We start from the raw sequence: 19630 nt of genomic DNA, 5'->3' as shown, positions 1-19630 counted from the left end.
TTCCCGGTGGGCCGATGGCTCAGTGGGCTGGTCAGGTGCAGTCCTGGAGCCGCTCCTCTCTGACAGTGAGTGGTCGCGATTTTACTCCTGTTAGGAGGAGCAGCCGACGTCACTTGCTGGAGAGAGCATTAGGCTTTCTGCTCCCTCCAGCCTGCAGAGAGAGATAGACAGCTGGCACACGTTCTGTCCTCTCTCCCCTTGTCACTTATCACATGACTGGAGAGAGGAACGAGAAGCTGCCTTCAAAACTGTGAGTACATGTGGGAGGGGGAGGAGAGGGAGGACACTCTGATTTAAGGGGAAGTGCTGATGGAGACACTACAAATTAAAGTGGGCCGGCCATGATGAAGTCCAGGGCCAAATTTTTGTCCCAGTCCAGCTCTGCCCACACATGTGGTATCGCCATACTTAGGAGGAGTAGCAGAATGTATTTGGGGGCGTCATTTGTGGTATACACATGCCATGTGATAGAAATAACCTATTACAATGACAATTTTGTGGGAAAAAAAATCTTAATTTTGCAAAGAATTTTGGGAAAAAATAACAACATCAAGCATAGGTACACATGCATTCATTCATTTGAATGGGCTGCTGTACCCAGGGGAAATGTGAAAAGAGGTCCCAATCCTTTTTTTTTATTTGGCCTATCCCAGAGATGTCATTTATAAGCTTCATAAAATCTACGTTAAAGGACCGGTTAATACAAAAAATGAGCGGGAAACCGTTGTGTGATTTTGATTTCTTCTACCAGGGCACTTCCAGGTGAACCCTCATGCAGCACAGAGCACTCCATCCCCTGGTAGAAGCTATCCAAAAAGCAGGCCTGCCTTACCGCTGGGGATTCCCCTTCTAACTGCAGGCCACCAAAGATGGAAGACAAGTTACGCTGCACACCAAGGATGACCTCCCACACTTCCTGACCACCCTGGGACTTGAACCAGTTGACTTTCCGGACTGGAGGGGACTGCAGAAATACCCCCTTGTTGTGTTAAGGAATCCAATGTACATAATGATAATCAGAAAATGTCTATTTGCTTATGTGTATACATGTTCCCATGCTCCTTACTTATTATGTAGCATACAGATTGACCCTGCTCTGCGGGAAGATGGCGTCTACACCCTACATCCCACGCGTGCAGAAGAATGCATTCGAGATAACAGAACCAGCTTCAACCAAACTTCAAGCATCAAGTTTCTTCATTTCTCTTGTATTGTAACCAATGAGATGTACCAATTAGACTGACATAGTAATGACGTATCTTTCTGTATAAATGTTAACACCGCCCACGAATAAATCAGTATTTAGAGGTAGCCTGAGCTGAACATATCTCAGAGAGTGTTTACTTCTAATGTGCATGCACATTTATACTTTTTTAATTAGAAATAGCAGCAGATAACCAAGAACTAATTTATAGTTCTAATCCATCACAACTGGCGCCCGTGTGTGGGGGCTTTCAGGCTTCAATCGAAGGGAGACCGCATTCCAGGACTGAACGGCTGGCCAGATCAGAGAAGGGGGTTAAGCGCGCAGCCCTAACAGTACGGTAAGCATATTTATCCTTACCATTTGTACGACTTCTCTGGTTTGACTGGTTGATTTTGTCTTGTTGGCTCCTTTCGATTGTTCAAAGAGGCAGGTAACTTATTTCTCGCCTGAAGCCGTTTTAACAAACCTGCTAATGGTTTTCTGCTGACTATTATCTGTTCAGTGTCTATCATTCTGAAGGATTGCAAATTTAGCAGACTGAAAGTGCAGCTGCAGGCATGTGTCCATCCTCACCCCTAGATTCTACCTCTAGTGGTGGGGTGGAATTCTGCAGGCATTTATAGACGGGGTTACTCGAGGTTGGCTGTGTAGGACCTCTGAGGGTTAATCTCAAACTGTGAATTAGGGCAGTTTGAAAGAAGGCTTGCGGATGTGGCAGCCTTGCAAAACGTCTATGAATGTTCTGCTCGGGAAAGCTTTCCTGAGGGTTTATCTCAAACTGTGAATTAGGGCAGTTTGAAAGAAGGCTAGCTGGAATTTGGCAGTCTTGTGACTCAGGTGAGCTTTTCCCGAGAGCTATCTTTGCAGTTCAAAGAGTGTCAGGTGTCATGTCCTGTGTGTGTATTTGTCCATTACTGTTTGATATACACGAAGAGGGTGACGGTGAGAGAAAGTGGCTACCTGAAGGATCAGTTGGGCCATAAGCCACTGCTCCACACCACCTCTGACGTGCTAGTTTTGACCCTCGAAGAGATAGAATAGTCAGGAGTGTGCGAGGAGACAGATCTCTCGCAGGGATGCGAGCCCCCACCCTAGGAATTCTTTGATAAGACAGCAGTCAGAGGAGTATTAACCACTTTGTTGCCTGTATTCTCCTCTTAAGCCGTCCGCTGAAAGAGAGAGAGAGAGAGAGAGAAGGGAATGCTAGAATGTGATATTAGAAGAAGAGAGAAGATGTTGCAAGAAGCAGAGGAATGGCATGTGCTGATAAGAAGACAAAGGGGACTCTGTGTGATAACGGCTTATTGAATGTGGCAGAAGCATGGTACAGGACGGCAAGGGCATTGCACAAACAAGGTTGGATAGAAGAGGATGTATGTGTATCACAGAGTTGATAATGTGGCTGTACCGCCCCCATATACAAAAAACTGGAACGAAGGAGGGGAGGGACAACCCTGCTATCCGCCTAACGCCCACCCCCTTCTCACCACCCCAACCCGAGCACAACCCACTGTGACCACTCCCAGTGGCGGCCATCTTGGTACACCCAAGCCCACGCTTCAAGCACAGCCCAGTGCACTTCCTGCCGGCGGCCATCTTGGTACACCCAAGCCCACACTTCAGGCACAGCCCTGTGCACTTCCTGCCGGCGGCCATCTTGGTACACCCAATAGGCCCAGCCATGGCCTATACCCAGTTCTTCCCGTTTTAAACCAGGATGGTTCCTACCACACACCTGTCTTCCCTAATATGGAAGTACTACCTTCACTTGCCGGATATGTTAATGATGAAGAAGCATCCGAGTGGGAAGACCAACAACAGGCAGCAAGGCCACCTGCTGATTTAACCCCTAATCCGGCTCCAGCCTCACAGTTCCGGGAGGATCTCAAACGTATGCTGACAACCATAAGGAACAGTGCCCCTTCCCTGCCCCAACACCAGTCTCGGTTACCAGAAGGGGCACCGGTGATGTATGTCGCTTTTACCCCCATCACAAGCAGCAACCTGAGTGACAAGTCTGCCTGACCCAGAGAAACAGCCAATGCCCTTCTACTGCAGGATAGTGCAGATACAAGAAGCTTACTCAGCTGCCTGGAGAGACTTGATCAGCTTATGCCAAATTAAAGCAGGACATGTCTTTTGGCCAGTCATGCAGACACCCTTCAATGATGCCTGCCTGGCAAGTGCCACTTCTTATACCTCAGGCTTGGAGTTCTGTGCACAACTCCGCGACTGGGCAAAGGAGAAATTGGCAGATCAGACCACCACAATCCAAGATATTGCCCAAGATAAAGGGGAGTCTGTGGAGAAGTATCATGCTAGACTCATACAGGCCTTTGATGATCTGGGCTTCTCCCTCTATGAAAAGACACACACACACATGTTATCATCTGCTTTTGTCTCAGGACTCAGAGAGGATATCAGAAAAAGCCTGATGGTGGCCCACCCTGAATATCGCTCAATGAAAATGTCCAATTTACTGTTGGTGGCCAGAGGGATAGAAAACCAAAAAGGAAAAAACCAACGCCCCTCATGGTAACACAAGACGAAGATCCCGCCTACACTCGTCCACCACCACTGCCCAATACCAGGGAAAAGATCATCTGTTACAACTGTGGGAAGCGGGGTCACATCAGAAGAGTACGCAGAGCCCCAAGACATCTGAGACATGACAGGGATCCCCGCGAAGGGCAACGTGGACATGGACCTTCACCACCACGCCCCAACTCATGCTAGGAAATGGGCAAACCCGTGTCACCCCTTATGACAGTGTCCTCAAATGAGACTGGGGGACCCCTAGCAAAGGTCACGTTACCTATACAAGGAAAACCTACCACTTTTCTCATTGACATGAGTGCAGCCAGGAGTGTGTTGAGGGCTGAGGACCTGCCTGATAATTCTTTCCTTTCCACTATTGATGTTTCCTGCGTGGGAGTGGATGGGGTGCCCCGCTCCAGTCCACTCACTGAGCCTCTCCAAGTGAGGACATTTCCTGATTTGCTTACCAGATTTGTGGTGTCCTCTACATGTCCCTTGAATCTACAAGGAGCTGATGTGCTGTCCAGACTACAGGCGTCAATCATTTTCACACCTATAGGGGGGGGGGGTGAAGTTACATACTCCCCTATCCTTGGAAGACTCATCTGCTTTGTATTCTCTGCCTCTCCTGATGACACTTCATGGAGCAATAACTCCAAGTTCAATACCACAGGAAGTACTTGACAGAATTCCTGCGTGTCTATGGTCCACAGGCCCGGAAGACATTGGTCACTTAAAAGTGCCACCAGTTTCAGTCAAGCCCAAAGAGGGTGCATCATTGCCCCGGAAACCACAATACCCACTTAAGTTGGCGCAATCAGAAGCTATCTCGAAACATGTAGCTGCCTTAGTCCAGAATGGGGCCTTGATCCCCTGTACCTCACCATGTAATACACCTCTTTTTCCTGTCAAGAAGAAAACACCTAAGGGAGAACCTGACAGATACAGGATGGTGCAGGATCTGCGAGCAATTAACGAAGTCACAGTGTTGGACACCCCAATTGTGCCAAATCCACATACCTTATCAGCTGTACCTCCAATGGCTGAGTACTTCACTGTGGTGGACCTGGCAAATGCATTCTACAGTGTACCCCTGCATCCTTCCTGCAGGTACCTCTTTGCCTTCTCCCACGAAAAGAAGCAGCAACGTACCCAGACAGTTATGCCAAAAAGGGGCACAGAACTCTCCAAGCTAGTTTGCAAACGCTATGGCTATCATCCTTGACATATAACAAGAGGATCACCTGGAAGTGACTCTCCTCCAATATGTTGATGACCTTCTCCACTGTGCAGCTGACTTACCCACTGTTGAAGTCACCTCAGAAAGCCAGTTGGGCTATCTTGCCACACAGGGTTGCGAAGCCTCAAAGCCCAAATTGCAGTGGTGCTCAACATCTGTAATTGTTCTTGGACACTGTCTTGTCCCATGGGACAATACACCTCACTGAAGACAGGGTGTAAGCAATCTCTGACATCCCACTGCCACAAGGCCAGAAGCCCCTTCATTCCTTCCTTGGACTAATTTCGTATTGCAGAGCATGGATTCCAGAAGGCTCCCTACTGATGCAAGCTTTGTATGATGCCCTGAAATCAGACCCCTTCCAGATGTCTCCTGAAGCAATATCCAACTTTGAGGCCTTCAAGCACACCATCTCTGGCGCTAGGGCTCCCAGACTACGACAAAACGTTCAAGCCTTTTGTATCCGAACATCTGGGACATGCTACAGGTGTACTCGCCCAATCACACGGCATCTGCCTACGCCCTATAGGATATTATTCCTGTCGGCTGGATGCGATAGCAAGAGGAAGCCCATCGTGTCTGCGAGCTGTCTTTGCTGCACAAGCCTTGTTTGACAAAACTTTGGACTTGGCTCTCGGACTCTGCCTCGTTCTGCTTGCTCCCCATGACATTGCTCCCATACTCCACCAAGATCCAGCCGAAACATCTGTCCATTGCCAGACACTTGAGACTCCTGTGTTTCTACCTTCTAGACAGCATTACTCTATTACGTTGTCAAACACCGAAACCTACCACCCTTCTTCCACTTCTCGAGGGGGGTAAGGAGGAGGAGTCGAGTCTTGACTTGTCACCCCATAACTGCATCGAACGAATGCGGCTGGAAACCACGCATATCCCCACCGTGAGTGAAATACCCCTGCAGGATCCAGGTCACCACTGAAAACTCGGTTCTCCAAACTGAAACCTTACCGCCGGTGATGTCTGCACAGGTGGCAGAGCTGCAAGCACTTACTACAGCATGTAAATTGGCAGAGGGAAAAAGAGCCAACATTCATACGGACTCAAGATATGCTTTCAGCGTTGCCCATGATTTTGGTGTTATCTGGAAGGACAGAGGGTTCCTGATGGCTGCAGGAACACCTGTGAAACATAGCTCAGCCATCAAGGACTTGATGGACGCCCTGCTTCTCCCAACCCAAGTGACTATTCTAAAGTAAAGCACAGGACAAACTAAACTCGAAGGAAGCTCGAGGCAATCTAGCCGATTCAGCTGCCAAACAGACAGTCAGTGTTCCACGGGAAGTGGACAGCAGGGTGGTAGAAGAAGACCACCCTGTGCATACCCTACAGACTCTCCCAGTGGACAGAGTTTATCTGAAATAATTACAGGAAGCAGCAACTCCGGATGAGAAGGAAAGCTGGAAAACGGAGAGGAGGAACTCTCAGAGATGGACTATTCGAGTACAGCAAGAAGCCTTGTCTACCCAGGAGTATGTACCCAGCCATGGTGCAATGGGGAAATGGAACTGCCCACTTGACAAAGACTCTTATGAACTTATGAGTTACTTCATTGACCAACAACTTCTGCAGATCATGCACTATCTGCAACAAATGTAACCCAGAATGTACAGAAAAGGCACAGAAGAAGCACCTGGCAAAGGCTCTATACCCCTTCCAGAGGATACAAATTGATCACTCCCAAATGCCAAAGGAGTGACAGATTCGAATACGCCCTAGTGGAGGTGGACATGACTGCCAGGACCACAGCTAAGGAACTACTGAGTGAGATAGTATGTAGATTTGAGGTCCCAGAGGTGATAGAGAGCGATCAGGCCCAGCCTTCACAGCAACCCTTACAAAAGATTAGGGCAGCACTGGGGGTTCAGTTGGCTCTACACACCCCTTACCACCCTCAAATTAGCGGGAAGGTAGAAAGGATGAAAGGGACACTAGAAAAACAGGATGTTAAAGATGGCCCAAAAGACTAACATGAGTCGGCCAGACAGTTTGCCCACTGCCCTGTTCAGTGTCAGACACACACCCCGGGGGAAATATGCCCTATCCCCTTATGAAATTTAGTTTGGTTCAGCCCCCAGACTTGGCTGTCACTTTCCACAACAGTTACAGTTGCAATCTGATGTGTTGACTAATTATGTAACCGCATTATCACGAGAATTAACCCAAATGCATGTCCAGGTGTTTTCTTCCATTCCAGATCCTGAATTAGATACAGGAACACACCAACTACTGCCTGGAGATTGGGGGCTGGTAAAGAAATTTGTGAGAAAACATTCTCTTGAACCCAGATATGATGGTCCATTCCAAGTTTTGCTGACCACAGCCACCTCAGTGGAATTGGCCGGGAAGAACACCTGAATACACGCTTCCCACTGCAAGAAAGCTCCACCCCCAAGGACAAGATCCCGCCCACTTCATGACGACCATGCTGCATATCCTTTTTCTGTTTGGTCTAGAGGGGAGGCCCAGGAGGTGGTCATCACAAAAAATGATAACATAATTACATTTTGGTACAATTCTTCAGGTACACATGTGACCACCTTTACCTTTGATTACTGTGACATAGTACCTTGTCCGTTTGACTCTTTCATGGCAATGCCATTGGTACAGTGACATCCCTGATGGGAAGGATATATATGTGTGTTTTACAGACAGTTACTGGGGCCAGAATTGTGGTTCCTGGGAGGGACAGTGGGTTGGAACACAGGACCAGATTAGAGGGTATCTGGACCGGTGAATGTGCCCTTGAAAGGGTCATTATGCCCCTCCATATCCTAGCAGAAGATACCCCTGATACATACACTGACCCAGCACACAGTCAGAGGAGGAAGCGAGCAGCTCTCTCCAGAAGCTTTGACCCTCATGTGTACATAGATGCTATAGGAGTTCCAAGGGGGGTCCCTGATGAATTCAAAGCCAGGGATCAGGTAAAAGTTGGTTTTGAGTCTTTGATCCCCATAATAAATGTGAACAAGAATGTAGATTGGATCAATTACATATACTACAACCAACAAAGATACGTGAATTACACTAAAGATGCCCTCCAGGGAATTGCTGGCCAGTTACCCCCCCACTTCCTACATGACATTCCAGAACCGGATGGCCTTAGACATGCTGTTAGCTGAGGAAGGAAGTGTCTGTAAAATGATAGAAAAAACGGGAACCTGTTGCACCTACATTCCTGATAATACCGGCCCAAATGGTAAAGTAACTTTAGCTATAAAGAAATTAGAAGATTTGACATTGGAGTTGAAGAAGAAATCAATAATATAATAAATATTTTAGCTGGATGAGTGGGTGGCAGAAGGTGCTCGCCCAGATAGGGGTAACGGTACTAATAATCCTGGTTCTTTTACCCCCCAATTGTATGCTGTATTCTACCTTTCGTAAAGAAGTTAATGAGCAAGGCTGTAGACAACAGCCCACCTACATTTCTCCACCAAGAAGAAGAGGACCCTCTTATGATGGAGGGTGACAAACCCTTCACTCCTCTACAGTCACTCCCTGTCCAAAATCTCACAATCTTCTAGGGTTATAGGGGTAGATAGCACCTGATTGCCCTTCTCCAGCTGTATCGAGGGGGGTAGTGAACTAGTTGCTGCCCAACTCTATATACAGCTTAAAAAGAGTTGCTGAGGAGAATGGGCCAGGTGAGTAGGACCTTTAGATGAGGGACAGAAGAAAATAGACATTTTAGGGGGGACTGTTAAGGAATCCAATGTACATAATGATAATCAGAAAATGTCTATTTGCTTATGTGTATACATGTTCCCATGCTCCTTACTTATTATGTAGCATACAGATTGACCCTGCTCTGCGGGAAGATGGCGTCTACACCCTACATCCCACGCGTGCAGAAGAATGCATTCGAGATAACAGAACCAGCTTCAACCAAACTTCAAGCATCAAGTTTCTTCATTTCTCTTGTATTGTAACCAATGAGATGTACCAATTAGACTGACATAGTAATGACGTATCTTTCTGTATAAATGTTAACACCGCCCACGAATAAATCAGTATTTAGAGGTAGCCTGAGCTGAACATATCTCAGAGAGTGTTTACTTCTAATGTGCATGCACATTTATACTTTTTTAATTAGAAATAGCAGCAGATAACCAAGAACTAATTTATAGTTCTAATCCATCACAGTTGAACTCCCTGAGCCCTGGCTCCCAGCTAAATACATAAGTCGCAAGAGAGACCGCAGACGTCTGCCTTCTGCCTCTCCCCTAGGCCATGCATCCCCAAGGAACTGAAAGGACACTCTCCAGCACTCCTCTCCCCATGTTCTTACCTTTCTTAATTTTTTTCCTTTTCTAGTTTTTTGCTCTCCGAGAGAGGTCTAGGCCCTCAGAGGCTGCACCTTGCCTTGGGCCTGGATATGGACTCTGCCAACATGTATGCCTTTGTGTGACTCCCTAGTGAAACACAGGATTCTACTAGTTTAACGGACAATGATCTCCCTTGTTGCATTTTGGAAATGGCCTGGGGCTTCGGTTCCTGTCTTTCACACCCCTTAGTTGCTGACCTAGCTTAAAACCCCTCAGTTCCGCAAAAGTGTTCTCCCCACTTGTCAACAGACAAACAGCTGAGAGGCGGTGATGGACTGGGGCTGAACCTCACAACCTTCCTTCTCATGTTGGTCTGCGCTCCCCACATAGGCCGTACCTTACTAGGTATATTTCCTTTTCGGGGTTCCAGGGGATTCTCTCTAGTGGGGGGTCGACCCCGGCACCCGCCCCCCAGGTATTTCAGGATGTGGTATGGTTACCAATGACATGTTGTGTTTTTTATATCTATTCTGATGTTTCTCACTGCTTCTTCTTCTCGCCCCCTCGTTTCCTTTCTCTCGCTACATACCTTTTTACAGAAACTGCCCCCTGCTCAACCTCTCATGTTGTGCCTACCATCGTAACACAAGACTCTCCTGTCCCACAGATCCCCTATGGCGCCACTTAAGGTAACTTCCTATAATGTACATGGTATCTGTACTCCATGCAAGCGTAGCAAGTTGTGGTGGTAACTGAAGCGGTTAGGGGCTCAGGTGGTTTTCTTGCAAGAGACACACTTCACCCCCCATTCGACGCCCAAGCTGCCTACTCACCTGTGTAACCACTGGTTCTTAAGGAACTTGCTGGTCATCAAATCCAGGGGCACGGCTATTGCCATACATAAGTCTTGCCCCTTCCATGTCACAGGGAACAGGGTGGATCCTCAGGGTTGGTACGTCTTCTTAAAGGGGACTATCGCGGGACAGAAGTTCACATTTGCTACAAATAATTCCCCCAACACTAACCAACTTACCTTTATAGACAAAACTCTAGATAGCCTAGCGGACTTCAAAGAGGGCTCTCTAATTTTGGGGGACGACTTTAATGTTAGCCCAGACCTACTGCTTGACACGTTGCACCAGCGTCCCTCTCACTCCCACGCCTTCGTTAAACCGCCTAATTGGTTCTACCGTGTCCACGGTTAAGCCCATATTTATCGGGTCCTGGGAAGGAGACTTGAGGCTTGTTTTTACCCCAAACCAATTGGCCCACCTCTACCAATTTACCCGGTCCAGCTCTATCAACTCCAAAACCCAGGAAACAAACTATAAGATTATGTCGTGTTAGTACCGCGTACCAGTGGACCTAGCACAAATTTACCCATCCACTTTGGACCAGTGTTGAAGGGGTTGTGGTCACAGGGGTACACTCCTGCACATTTGGTGGGACTGTCCGGTGATTAGACCCTACTGGGAGGACAATGGTCCTTAATGGTCCCAGATTAAGGACATTATGGGCTGGATGTCTGCACATTCCTCCCATGCCTGTTAGCCCCCCCCCATCACGCTCAGTGGTTCATTGAGAGGCTGAGCCGGGTGCTGGTCCAGGCCTGTGGGTGGATCCCGATCATATGGTCGCAATCTTTCCTGAGCCTGTACTGGCTTTGTGGCATCAGCCGACAGCAGATTTAGCCCACTGTCTGCTGAAAATGGGTGACAAGAGTGCAGAACAAACTACACTCCTGTGATTAACAGGAGAAGTACAGCCAAATGAACTTTGGCTGTACTTCTCCTTTAAGAATTAATGGCAGCCCCGTGCTTCTGCTAAAGAGAAGTGTGCTTCTGTGTGGGTCATGAATGTGTGCGATTATGCACATGTTTACAACCTGAACATATGTGAACCTAGCTTTATTGTGGCGTAGCCCTATAGGTTACTAATTCTACCCTTTCCTTAACCCCTTAACGCTGTGCCTCCGATGTTGGGAGGTGGGGCAGGTTTTATGAACATATGACAGCCATGACTGGCTGCCACAGCGGTCACATGATCACAAAGCTCCCGATGGGAGCTTTCAGTAAATGTGCCTTGAGCACACAGGGCACACGCACTTGGCACAGGTTTGTTTTAAGTCTGGTACGCAAATTTGCGGCCTCTTGGCTTCAAGGGCCATCTGCCGAGAGGCCACTTATTTGCATACTTTCAGCACTAAGAGTTCAACGAACGTGTACTGAGAAATATCCCAAGGCTACTATTGCAGACATCCTCCTGCTAATTGCCTGGCTGCCACACTGATTCAATTACTTTGGGGCTTTGAGTCACTGAGTGGGAACAAAAAGTATGCAGATCAGAAAAGTGACAATGATGTTTTAACTCCTACCTTACATACATGTTCTAGGTCAGGGACTCATAATGTACTAACACTACTAATTCAGCTTGACAACCAGGCAATTTAAGGGAAGGTATCACAACCTCCATTTTTCTTCAGTACAGATTTAAGATAGACTGGGTTGTACAATATATGGTCTCCATTCTGCAGGAGACAATTGGAGGGCATGAGTGTAGACATATTGTCCTATTGTCACCACAGTAGCAGACATTTGGCCTCTAAGTTAGTTGCCTCGTATGCCTAAGGCTGGTCCTGGCTCTCATCTACCTTCTCAAAACTATACATACTTCCCTTTCTTACCTGTCATAGGGGCACGTTGTACTTTCTCTCACTGTCGTGTCAATGTCATCCCCAATCAGCCAGTGAAATTTTGGATCACTATACAGACGGAGAGTGCGCCTCTTCTTCTTAGAGAGGTAACTACATCCAGCGTTAAAGTCACCCATAAAAACCAGATTCTGTCATAAATATAAAGATGGGGAAAGTCATTCCTGAGTAGATTCCAAAAAAGGTGAGAATCAATGAAAATGTCATGTTGCCACTTGAAGTGAAACCATACTTTACTCATGCAGATAGAGTGTAGAATGTGGTATTTTGTTTCCTGGTGCCTCCATGGCAGCATACCTGTGACAAGCTCTGCCTTGGCTCCTCCCTCAGGACTAGTGAATATTATAAAATAAATGGTTAGCGCAGCCCCCGCATTCTCTTTTTTTTCCTCATACCTCATGGCAGTGAATTCTGGTCAAATGTCCTTACCTTCTGCATTCGGCAGCTTCCGTCCGGGTTCAAGCCTCTCCCGGGCACAGTTCCTTCTCTTGGGCAGCTAAACGCACTTATAAGGTTGGAAGTCCCTTCTGTAGGATCTTTTGGGACAAGCAGTTTGTCTCTTAAAGTAAGAGCTTTATCTGCAAATTGATTAGGCACCAGCTCATTCAAGGTAACAGAAGCAGCAGCTATTTCTACATTTCTTTTTTTTTTCTCCTCCCCTTCTACTTTCCTTCCCCTTTTATGTTTTATATCTTTTTCTTTCCTCTCCTTTCTCTTTCCTCTTCTCTCTCTCTCCCTTGCCTTCCCCAACCTTTCTTTTCTGTCATTCATCCACTCTTTCTTTCTTTCTTTTTTTTCCCCTGTCCTTTCATTTCTCTTTTCTTTTTTTCTTTTAGAGGGAAAACCCCTCTCTCTGCCGCCTTAGTCAGCTCCGTAGGAGCCGCACGGGTTCAGCCTCGGCACTTTATTCCCCCCTCTGCGTTCCCCGCCATGCTCTGCGCATGTGCCGGCGGTGTGAGGCTCCTGGTTCTCCGTTCTGCCGGTTGGCGCATGTGCAGTGGTTCCAAAGGCCGTGGCGGCCATTTTGGATAAGGGCATAGTGACAACTATGCCCTTAAAATGTTATTGACAGGATAGGGGCGTGCCCTGCCTCTCCTGTTTCACTATTTATCTCCCTGGCGGCCTCAGTGGGACACCTGTGGCTGCAGGCAGAACTGCCTCTGAGAGCTCCAGGGGGAAAATACCTACTTCCAGGTAAAAAAAAAAAAAAAAAAAAAAAAAAAAGGAATTATTTAATTAAATAATATAGAATAACAAAAATACATTAAATTAATATATATTAAAAAAAAATATTTTTTTTTATGTTCACCTGGGTTAAAAAAATAAATAAAAGGGGGGGCCAAAAAAAATGACAAAACGTAGAGAACCCATTTTTTTAAAGGTATTTTCCCTTTTACCAGATCAGGACACGGCGGGTTGATTTCTCTCCTCTAAAACTCTTTCTTAGCTGCTGCTTCTGCTAATCCGTCTAGTATGAGCCATTCGCCGCCCGCACAAGATCCTACTCTACACCTGAGGTAAGGACCTACGTCCAGGTAAGTTGATACACTTTTAAAAAGATAAATAAATAAAAGAGTGCACTGAGGGTGGTACTTTTATGCATTTCAGTCCTGTACGCCAGAAGACGTCTAAGAGGACCTCAAGGCGATATGTAGACGACGATGACTCTAGTCACAGTAGAGACAGGTCGCCCAGGCGTGGGGATTACAGAAGTGGCAGGAATGCTTCGGCCAAAAAGCGCCGTCATTCACGCTCCCCGAGACCTAGACCTACAAGATGTCAGGCCTGCAGAGGAACCCCACTTCCAGACAAACTAATTTGTCGAAACTGCCTTAGGGACTATGCAGCGGACAGAGAATCTGAGGGTCTGCAAGTGGCGGATCTACTTAAAAAGGCAGTAAAAGACTCCCTTGCGGAATTGGTAGCCACAATGCCGACGCAACAACCAGCATCCCCTCCCCAGGAGCAGACGGCTGAGGCTTCCATTCCCGGGCCATCCACAAGTGGAATTTTTCGTCTGAGGCCTGCATCTTCCTCTAAACCTCAAGAGGAGATTGCCATTTCAGAGGAATCATCTTATGACCTAGATACCCAGGGGACTGGATGTTGTCAATAGACTTGCAGGACGCTTACCTGCATATACCCATACTCCCTCCATTCCAGAAGTATCTGAGATTTGCAGTGGGTCAGGTACATCTCCAATTCCAGAGCCTTCCATTTGGCCTCTGCACGTCACCAAGAGTCTTCACAAAGACCCCGATTGCCATCATAGCCCCTCTGAGAGAATTGGGGCTTCGGGTACACCACTACTTGGACGACCTTCTACTCCTGGCGAAGGATCCAGCCCAGTTAGTGGAACACAGGAACATTCTTTTGACGACTCTAACAGAATTCGGATGGAAGATAAACCAGGAGAAAAGTCACCTTTCTCCAACCCAGGAGATGGTTTATTTGGGCGCTCTGTTCAACACAAGGAACGGTGTGTGGCTCTCCCACCTCAGAAAGCGACATCCATTATTCAGCAAATGAAGAAAGTGAGTACGACAGCCTCAAACTGTTTGAGCCTGATAGGCCGGATGCTGTTATGTATCCCTATGGTCCCCTGGGCCCATTGGCATTTGAGACATTTCCAGCTGGAGTTCCTGAGATTGCGGACGGTATCTGTCCCAACCCATACACTTGACGACCTTGATGCTCAGGAGTCTACATTGGTGGATGAAGAAACAGACACTTCTGAAATCACACCCGCTAGGGCATGTCGACTGGATCACAATTACTACCGATGCCAGTGCAGCAGGTTGGGGAGCACACTGCAACCAGATCTCAGTACAGGGAAGATGGTCCTTCCATACAGCGGGCATGGTGTCAAATGTCCTGGAGCTCAGAGCGGCCTACCTTTCATTACTAGCCCTAGAGTTTGAAATTGCGGGGAAACCAGTTCTCCTCGGAATGGACAACAGGGCTGCGGTATCTTATGTACACCTACAAGGGGGGACACGCAGCAGGTCCTTCCTGAAAGAGGTGGAACCCATAATCCTCTGGGCAGAAAGGAATCTGAAAGACCTGAGGGCAGTCTATCTGCCCGGTCATCTCAATTCGAGGGCCGACAGCCTTTCCCGCAAGTTCGTGGATACCAACGAATGGTCTCTACACCCAGAGATTTTCAACTGGATAGTGAACCAGTGGGGTCCCCTCGAGCTAGACCTATTTGCGACAACATTCAATACCAAACTTCCAAGGTTCATCTCGAGGCTTTCTCACCCCCAGGCGGAGGCAATAGATGCCCTCTCAGCCCCTTGGGCGTGCAATCGGGCCTATGCCTTCCCTCCCCGGCCTCTCATTTCAAGATTCTTGTCAAGACTTATGAGGGAGACCACGACGGTGATAGCGGTCCTACCGTACTGGCCAAGACGTCCTTGGTTCCCCACAGGAATGTATCTGAGTACCCGGCCTCCAGTCAAGGTTCCAATAATACCTCTTCTCCTGTCGCAAGGATGTCACACCCATCCAGATCCCCGCAGGCTGGATCTTCACATCTGGCAGCTGAAAGGGAAAGGTTCCATTCCCTAGGGTGCTCCAACAAAGTGATTGCAACCCTGCTCAAAGCAAGAAAACCATCCACAAACGGTATATACGATAAAGTGTGGAACAAGTTCAGGGCCTTCATGATTGGCAGAAGCTGTGATCCAGATTCCCTATCATCCTCTCAAATTCTTGAGTTTTTGCAGGCAGGCCTAGACCTAGGCCTTGCACTAGGTACACTAAAGGTACAGGTATCAGCGATTTCAGCAGCAACCGGTAGAAGGTGGGCCGAGGATCCATTATTAATCCAGTTCTTCAAAGCTGTCAGAAAGATCCGACCGCCAACTAAACAATCTTTTCCCACTTGGGACCTTGCTGTCATCCTAGAGTCCTTGGCCAATCCACCTTTTGTCCCTTCGGAGTCGGCATCGCTCTGGAATCTAACCTTAAAGCTAGCCTTCCTGATAGCTATAACCTCTGGCAGACGGGTTTCAGAGCTCCAAGCTTTAGGAGCAGATCATAATCACATCATATTCTATCTGGACAGAGTAGAACTCAGAACAGTGCGAGGATTTATTCCCAAAGTCGCATCATCCTTGAACATGTCGGAACCTTGCGCACTCCCAACATTTTCGGAACAGGACTCCGGTTCTCTTCATGAGCTAGACATTGCCTCCGCTTTGAGATGCTATCTGCAGGCCACAGCATCATTCAGGGCTTCCATCAGGCTGTTTATAATCCCCTGGGGTAAAAACAAAGGCAAGGAGGCGTCAGCAAGAACGATTGCCTCATGGATCGTTAAACTCATCCACAAGGTGTACAGGACAAATGGACTGGAACCCCCTTCGGCGGTCAGGGCGCACTCCACCAGAGCAGTTTCTGCCTCTTGGGCGGCAAGAGTGAATGTGTCAATTGAAACTATTTGTCGGGCAGCGACTTGGTCGTCCCAACATACGTTTCTGAAACATTACAGGGTGGACCCAGGAGCTCTCTCATCGGTGGAGTTTGGCAGACAGGCAGTCACATCAGCCTTTGCTTCTTCTAAATAATAATTTCTTTAAAATAAACTTCTAAGCATCATCCCACCCGTTTCAGCTAGTTATTTATCACAGGTATGCTGCCATGGAGGCACCAGGAAAACAGAAAATTGTACCATACTTACCGTAATTTTCTTTTCCTGGTGCCTATCCATGGCAGCATACAATCCCACCCTCGGTATTCTATATTACGGAGAATGCAGGGGCTGCGCTAACCATTTATTTTATAATATTCACTAGTCCTGAGGGAGGAGCCAAGGCGGAGCTTGTCACAGGTATGCTGCCATGGATAGGCACCAGGAAAAGAAAATTACGGTACGTATGGTACAATTTTCAGTTTTTTGCTATTTGTGTCCCATTGGGGAGATTTTCCCTCACTTCCTGTCCAAGAAAAATTAGTTAATGAAAATCTCACTAAAAGGAAGTGAAATCCTTTCTTTGACATTTGTCACCAGAAAAGTCGTTCCAATTGGAGGATTTCCCCTCACCTTTTGTTCTGTGACAACGTTAAAATTTAAAATTTCCACTACTGACAGAGGTTCTAACTCTTCGCTATTCTATATAAAACAAAAAAAAAATTCCTGGAGATACCTTTTAATGTAGAATTCAAGTGGAATTAGGATTCTGTTTGTAACATACAGTGGAATAAACTAAAAAAAAAACAACTAGTTAAAGCCTCTTAACTGTGGAGTTTAAAAAGAGGGACACTGGAAAAGATGTGAAAAATAGGATTTTTAAATACAGCTTACCTGTAAAATCCTTTTCTTGGGAATACAACACGGAACACAAAGACTTGGTAATTACTTAGTTGGTTACCATAAGGTGATTGGACACTGGCAAGCCTAATTACAAGGCGAGTTCCTCCCCTATTTAACTCCTCCCATATGGAGAGTACCTCAGTTTTGTAGCAAAGCAATGTATCCCAACGTATAATCCTGAAGAGGGGAGGGAGCTCTGTGTCCCGTGATGTATTCCCAAGAAAGGGATTTTACAGCTAAGTTGTATTTAAAAATCCTATTTTCTTGTTCATATATCACGGGACACAGAGTCTTGACAATTACTTCGTGGGATGTCCTATAGCAATGCCTAAATTGAGGGGAGGGAGACACAGATCAAAAAAATAACACAGACCACCAACGGACTAGAGGAACTATACTGCTGCCTGCAGCACACTGCGCCCAAAGGCGACATCCTCATGCCCTCTTACATCCACCTGATAGAATCTAGTGAATGTATGGACTGAAGACCAAGTTGCAACCCTGCAGATCTGAGCCATGGAAGCATGTTGATGCACTGCCCATGAAGCACTAACTGCTCTAGTAGAGTGCACTTTAACCTGAAAAAGAGGAACTTTCTTCTTTACACCATAAGCCTGAATAATAACCTGTCAAATCCAACTAGAGATAGTGGATTTCGATGCTGCCTGGCCCTTTTTGGGGGCCCTCTGGCAGAATAAAGAGACCATCAGTCTTTTGTATCTGAGCGGTTGCCTGCAGATAGATACTGACTGCTCTCAGAACATCTACAGAGTGTAACCACTCTTCTTCCACGGACTGCGGATCTGGAAAAAAGGATGGTAGGACCACATTTTGATTCAGATGGAATCCTGAAACCGCTTTAGGTAAAAAAGTCAGATGAGGGTGCAACACCACCCTGTCTTTGTGAATAATCAAATATGGCTCTTTACAAGAAAGAGCTGCTAATTCTGATACCCTTCTAGCTGAGGATATGGCTACCATAAACACCAACTTCTTTGTTAAAAGATTTAAAGAAGCTTGGTGCAATGGTTCAAAAGGTTGTTCCTGTAAAACAGACAAAACCAAATTCAGATCCCATGGGCACACAGGAGGCTTAACCAGCGGATTCAAGCGTAGTGCTCCCTGAACAAAGGCCCATACGAAGGAATGATTGGCGAAGGGTCTTTGAAAGAATACTGACAAGGCCGAGAGCCAGAGCCAACTGAGGCTCTGGCATACCCAAAGAGACAGGCACATTGGGAGATCCAAGGCTTGTAACCTTTTGCTCCGGGCAGAGCGGATGCTGCTCTGCAAAAGCCTTGAGTGAAAGTGAGCGTAAGGGACAGTCTCGAAAGAGACCACCATCTTCCCTAATAGTCTCATACATAGCCAAGTGGAGAGATTCTTCCTTACCATGACTACCCAGACCAAATCTTTTATGGATTTGGCCTTTGACCTGGGTAAAAATACTCTTCTTTGGACTGTGTCTATGACCATGCCCAGATACTCCAGCCCTTTTAGGGGCTTTAAGGAAGATTTTTCTAGATTGAGGACCCAGCCTAGGTACTGTAAGTGTGCACACTGCGGTCTAAGTGTGCTATGGACTGTTCTACAAGAAGCAAATCATCCAGATAAGCTGTCACTGTTATGGCCTATGCCCTTAGTTTTACTAAGGATGGGGCTAGAATTTTTGTGAACACTTGAGGTGCTGTAGCAAGACTGAAAGGTAGGGCCACAAATTGGGAGTGTCTCTGATCTACCGCAATCCTTAGGAATCTTTGGTGAGCGGGAAATATTGGCACATGTAAATATGCATCTTTGATGTCTATTGATGCCAAGAATTCTCCCCCCTGAAGGGTCCAAACTAAAGATCGGATAGATTCCATGCGGAAAGAACGAATGTCTAAAAACTGATTCAGGTCTTTTAAATATAGAATATGTCTGACATCCCAGTTTAGTTTTGGAACCGTAAAGAGATTTGAGTAAACCCTAAACCTTGCTCCTCTGGGGTCACCTCTATAATCACCCCTTGAGATAGTAGATGTTCTAAGGTCAGAAACAAGGGTCTTCTTTTTTCTGGATCCTTGAAGACTCTTGACCTTAGGGAACAAGAAGGCGGGAATTCCCAGAACTCCAGCTTGTAGCCCAGAGACACCGTGGAGGTTACCCATCTGTCCTGAATCTCTTCCCGCCAGGTGCCTGAAAACTGCAGCAGCCTTCCCCCCACTCGGCCGAGCAGGGGCGCCCCTTCACAGGGAGGTTTTGGGGTTCTGCTTAACAGATCTTGAACCCCAAGACTTCTTTTGCCCTTGGGCTTGGCTTCGGACCCATCCCCTAGTACTGGTTTGGG

At 47.0% G+C, this 19630-nt stretch overlaps 1 protein-coding gene across 2 annotated transcripts in view; it reads right to left on the bottom strand.

Moving 5' to 3' along the window:
- Positions 1-19630, bottom strand: part of LOC143973866 (deoxyribonuclease-1-like 1) — a 91829-nt gene that overhangs the window by 11683 nt on the left and 60516 nt on the right. For both annotated transcript variants that reach the window (XM_077474739.1, XM_077474745.1), the window contains exon 7: positions 11958-12115. In XM_077474739.1, the coding sequence (XP_077330865.1) occupies positions 11958-12115 (158 nt within the window). The remainder of the gene's footprint in view (positions 1-11957; positions 12116-19630) is intronic.

The sequence above is a fragment of the Lithobates pipiens genome, unplaced genomic scaffold (assembly GCF_037356315.1).
Source record: "Lithobates pipiens isolate NorthernLeopardFrog02 unplaced genomic scaffold, aLitPip1_a1.2 Scaffold_1, whole genome shotgun sequence".
Taxonomy (NCBI): Eukaryota; Metazoa; Chordata; class Amphibia; order Anura; family Ranidae; genus Lithobates; species Lithobates pipiens.
This window is presented reverse-complemented; position numbering and strand designations above follow the sequence as displayed.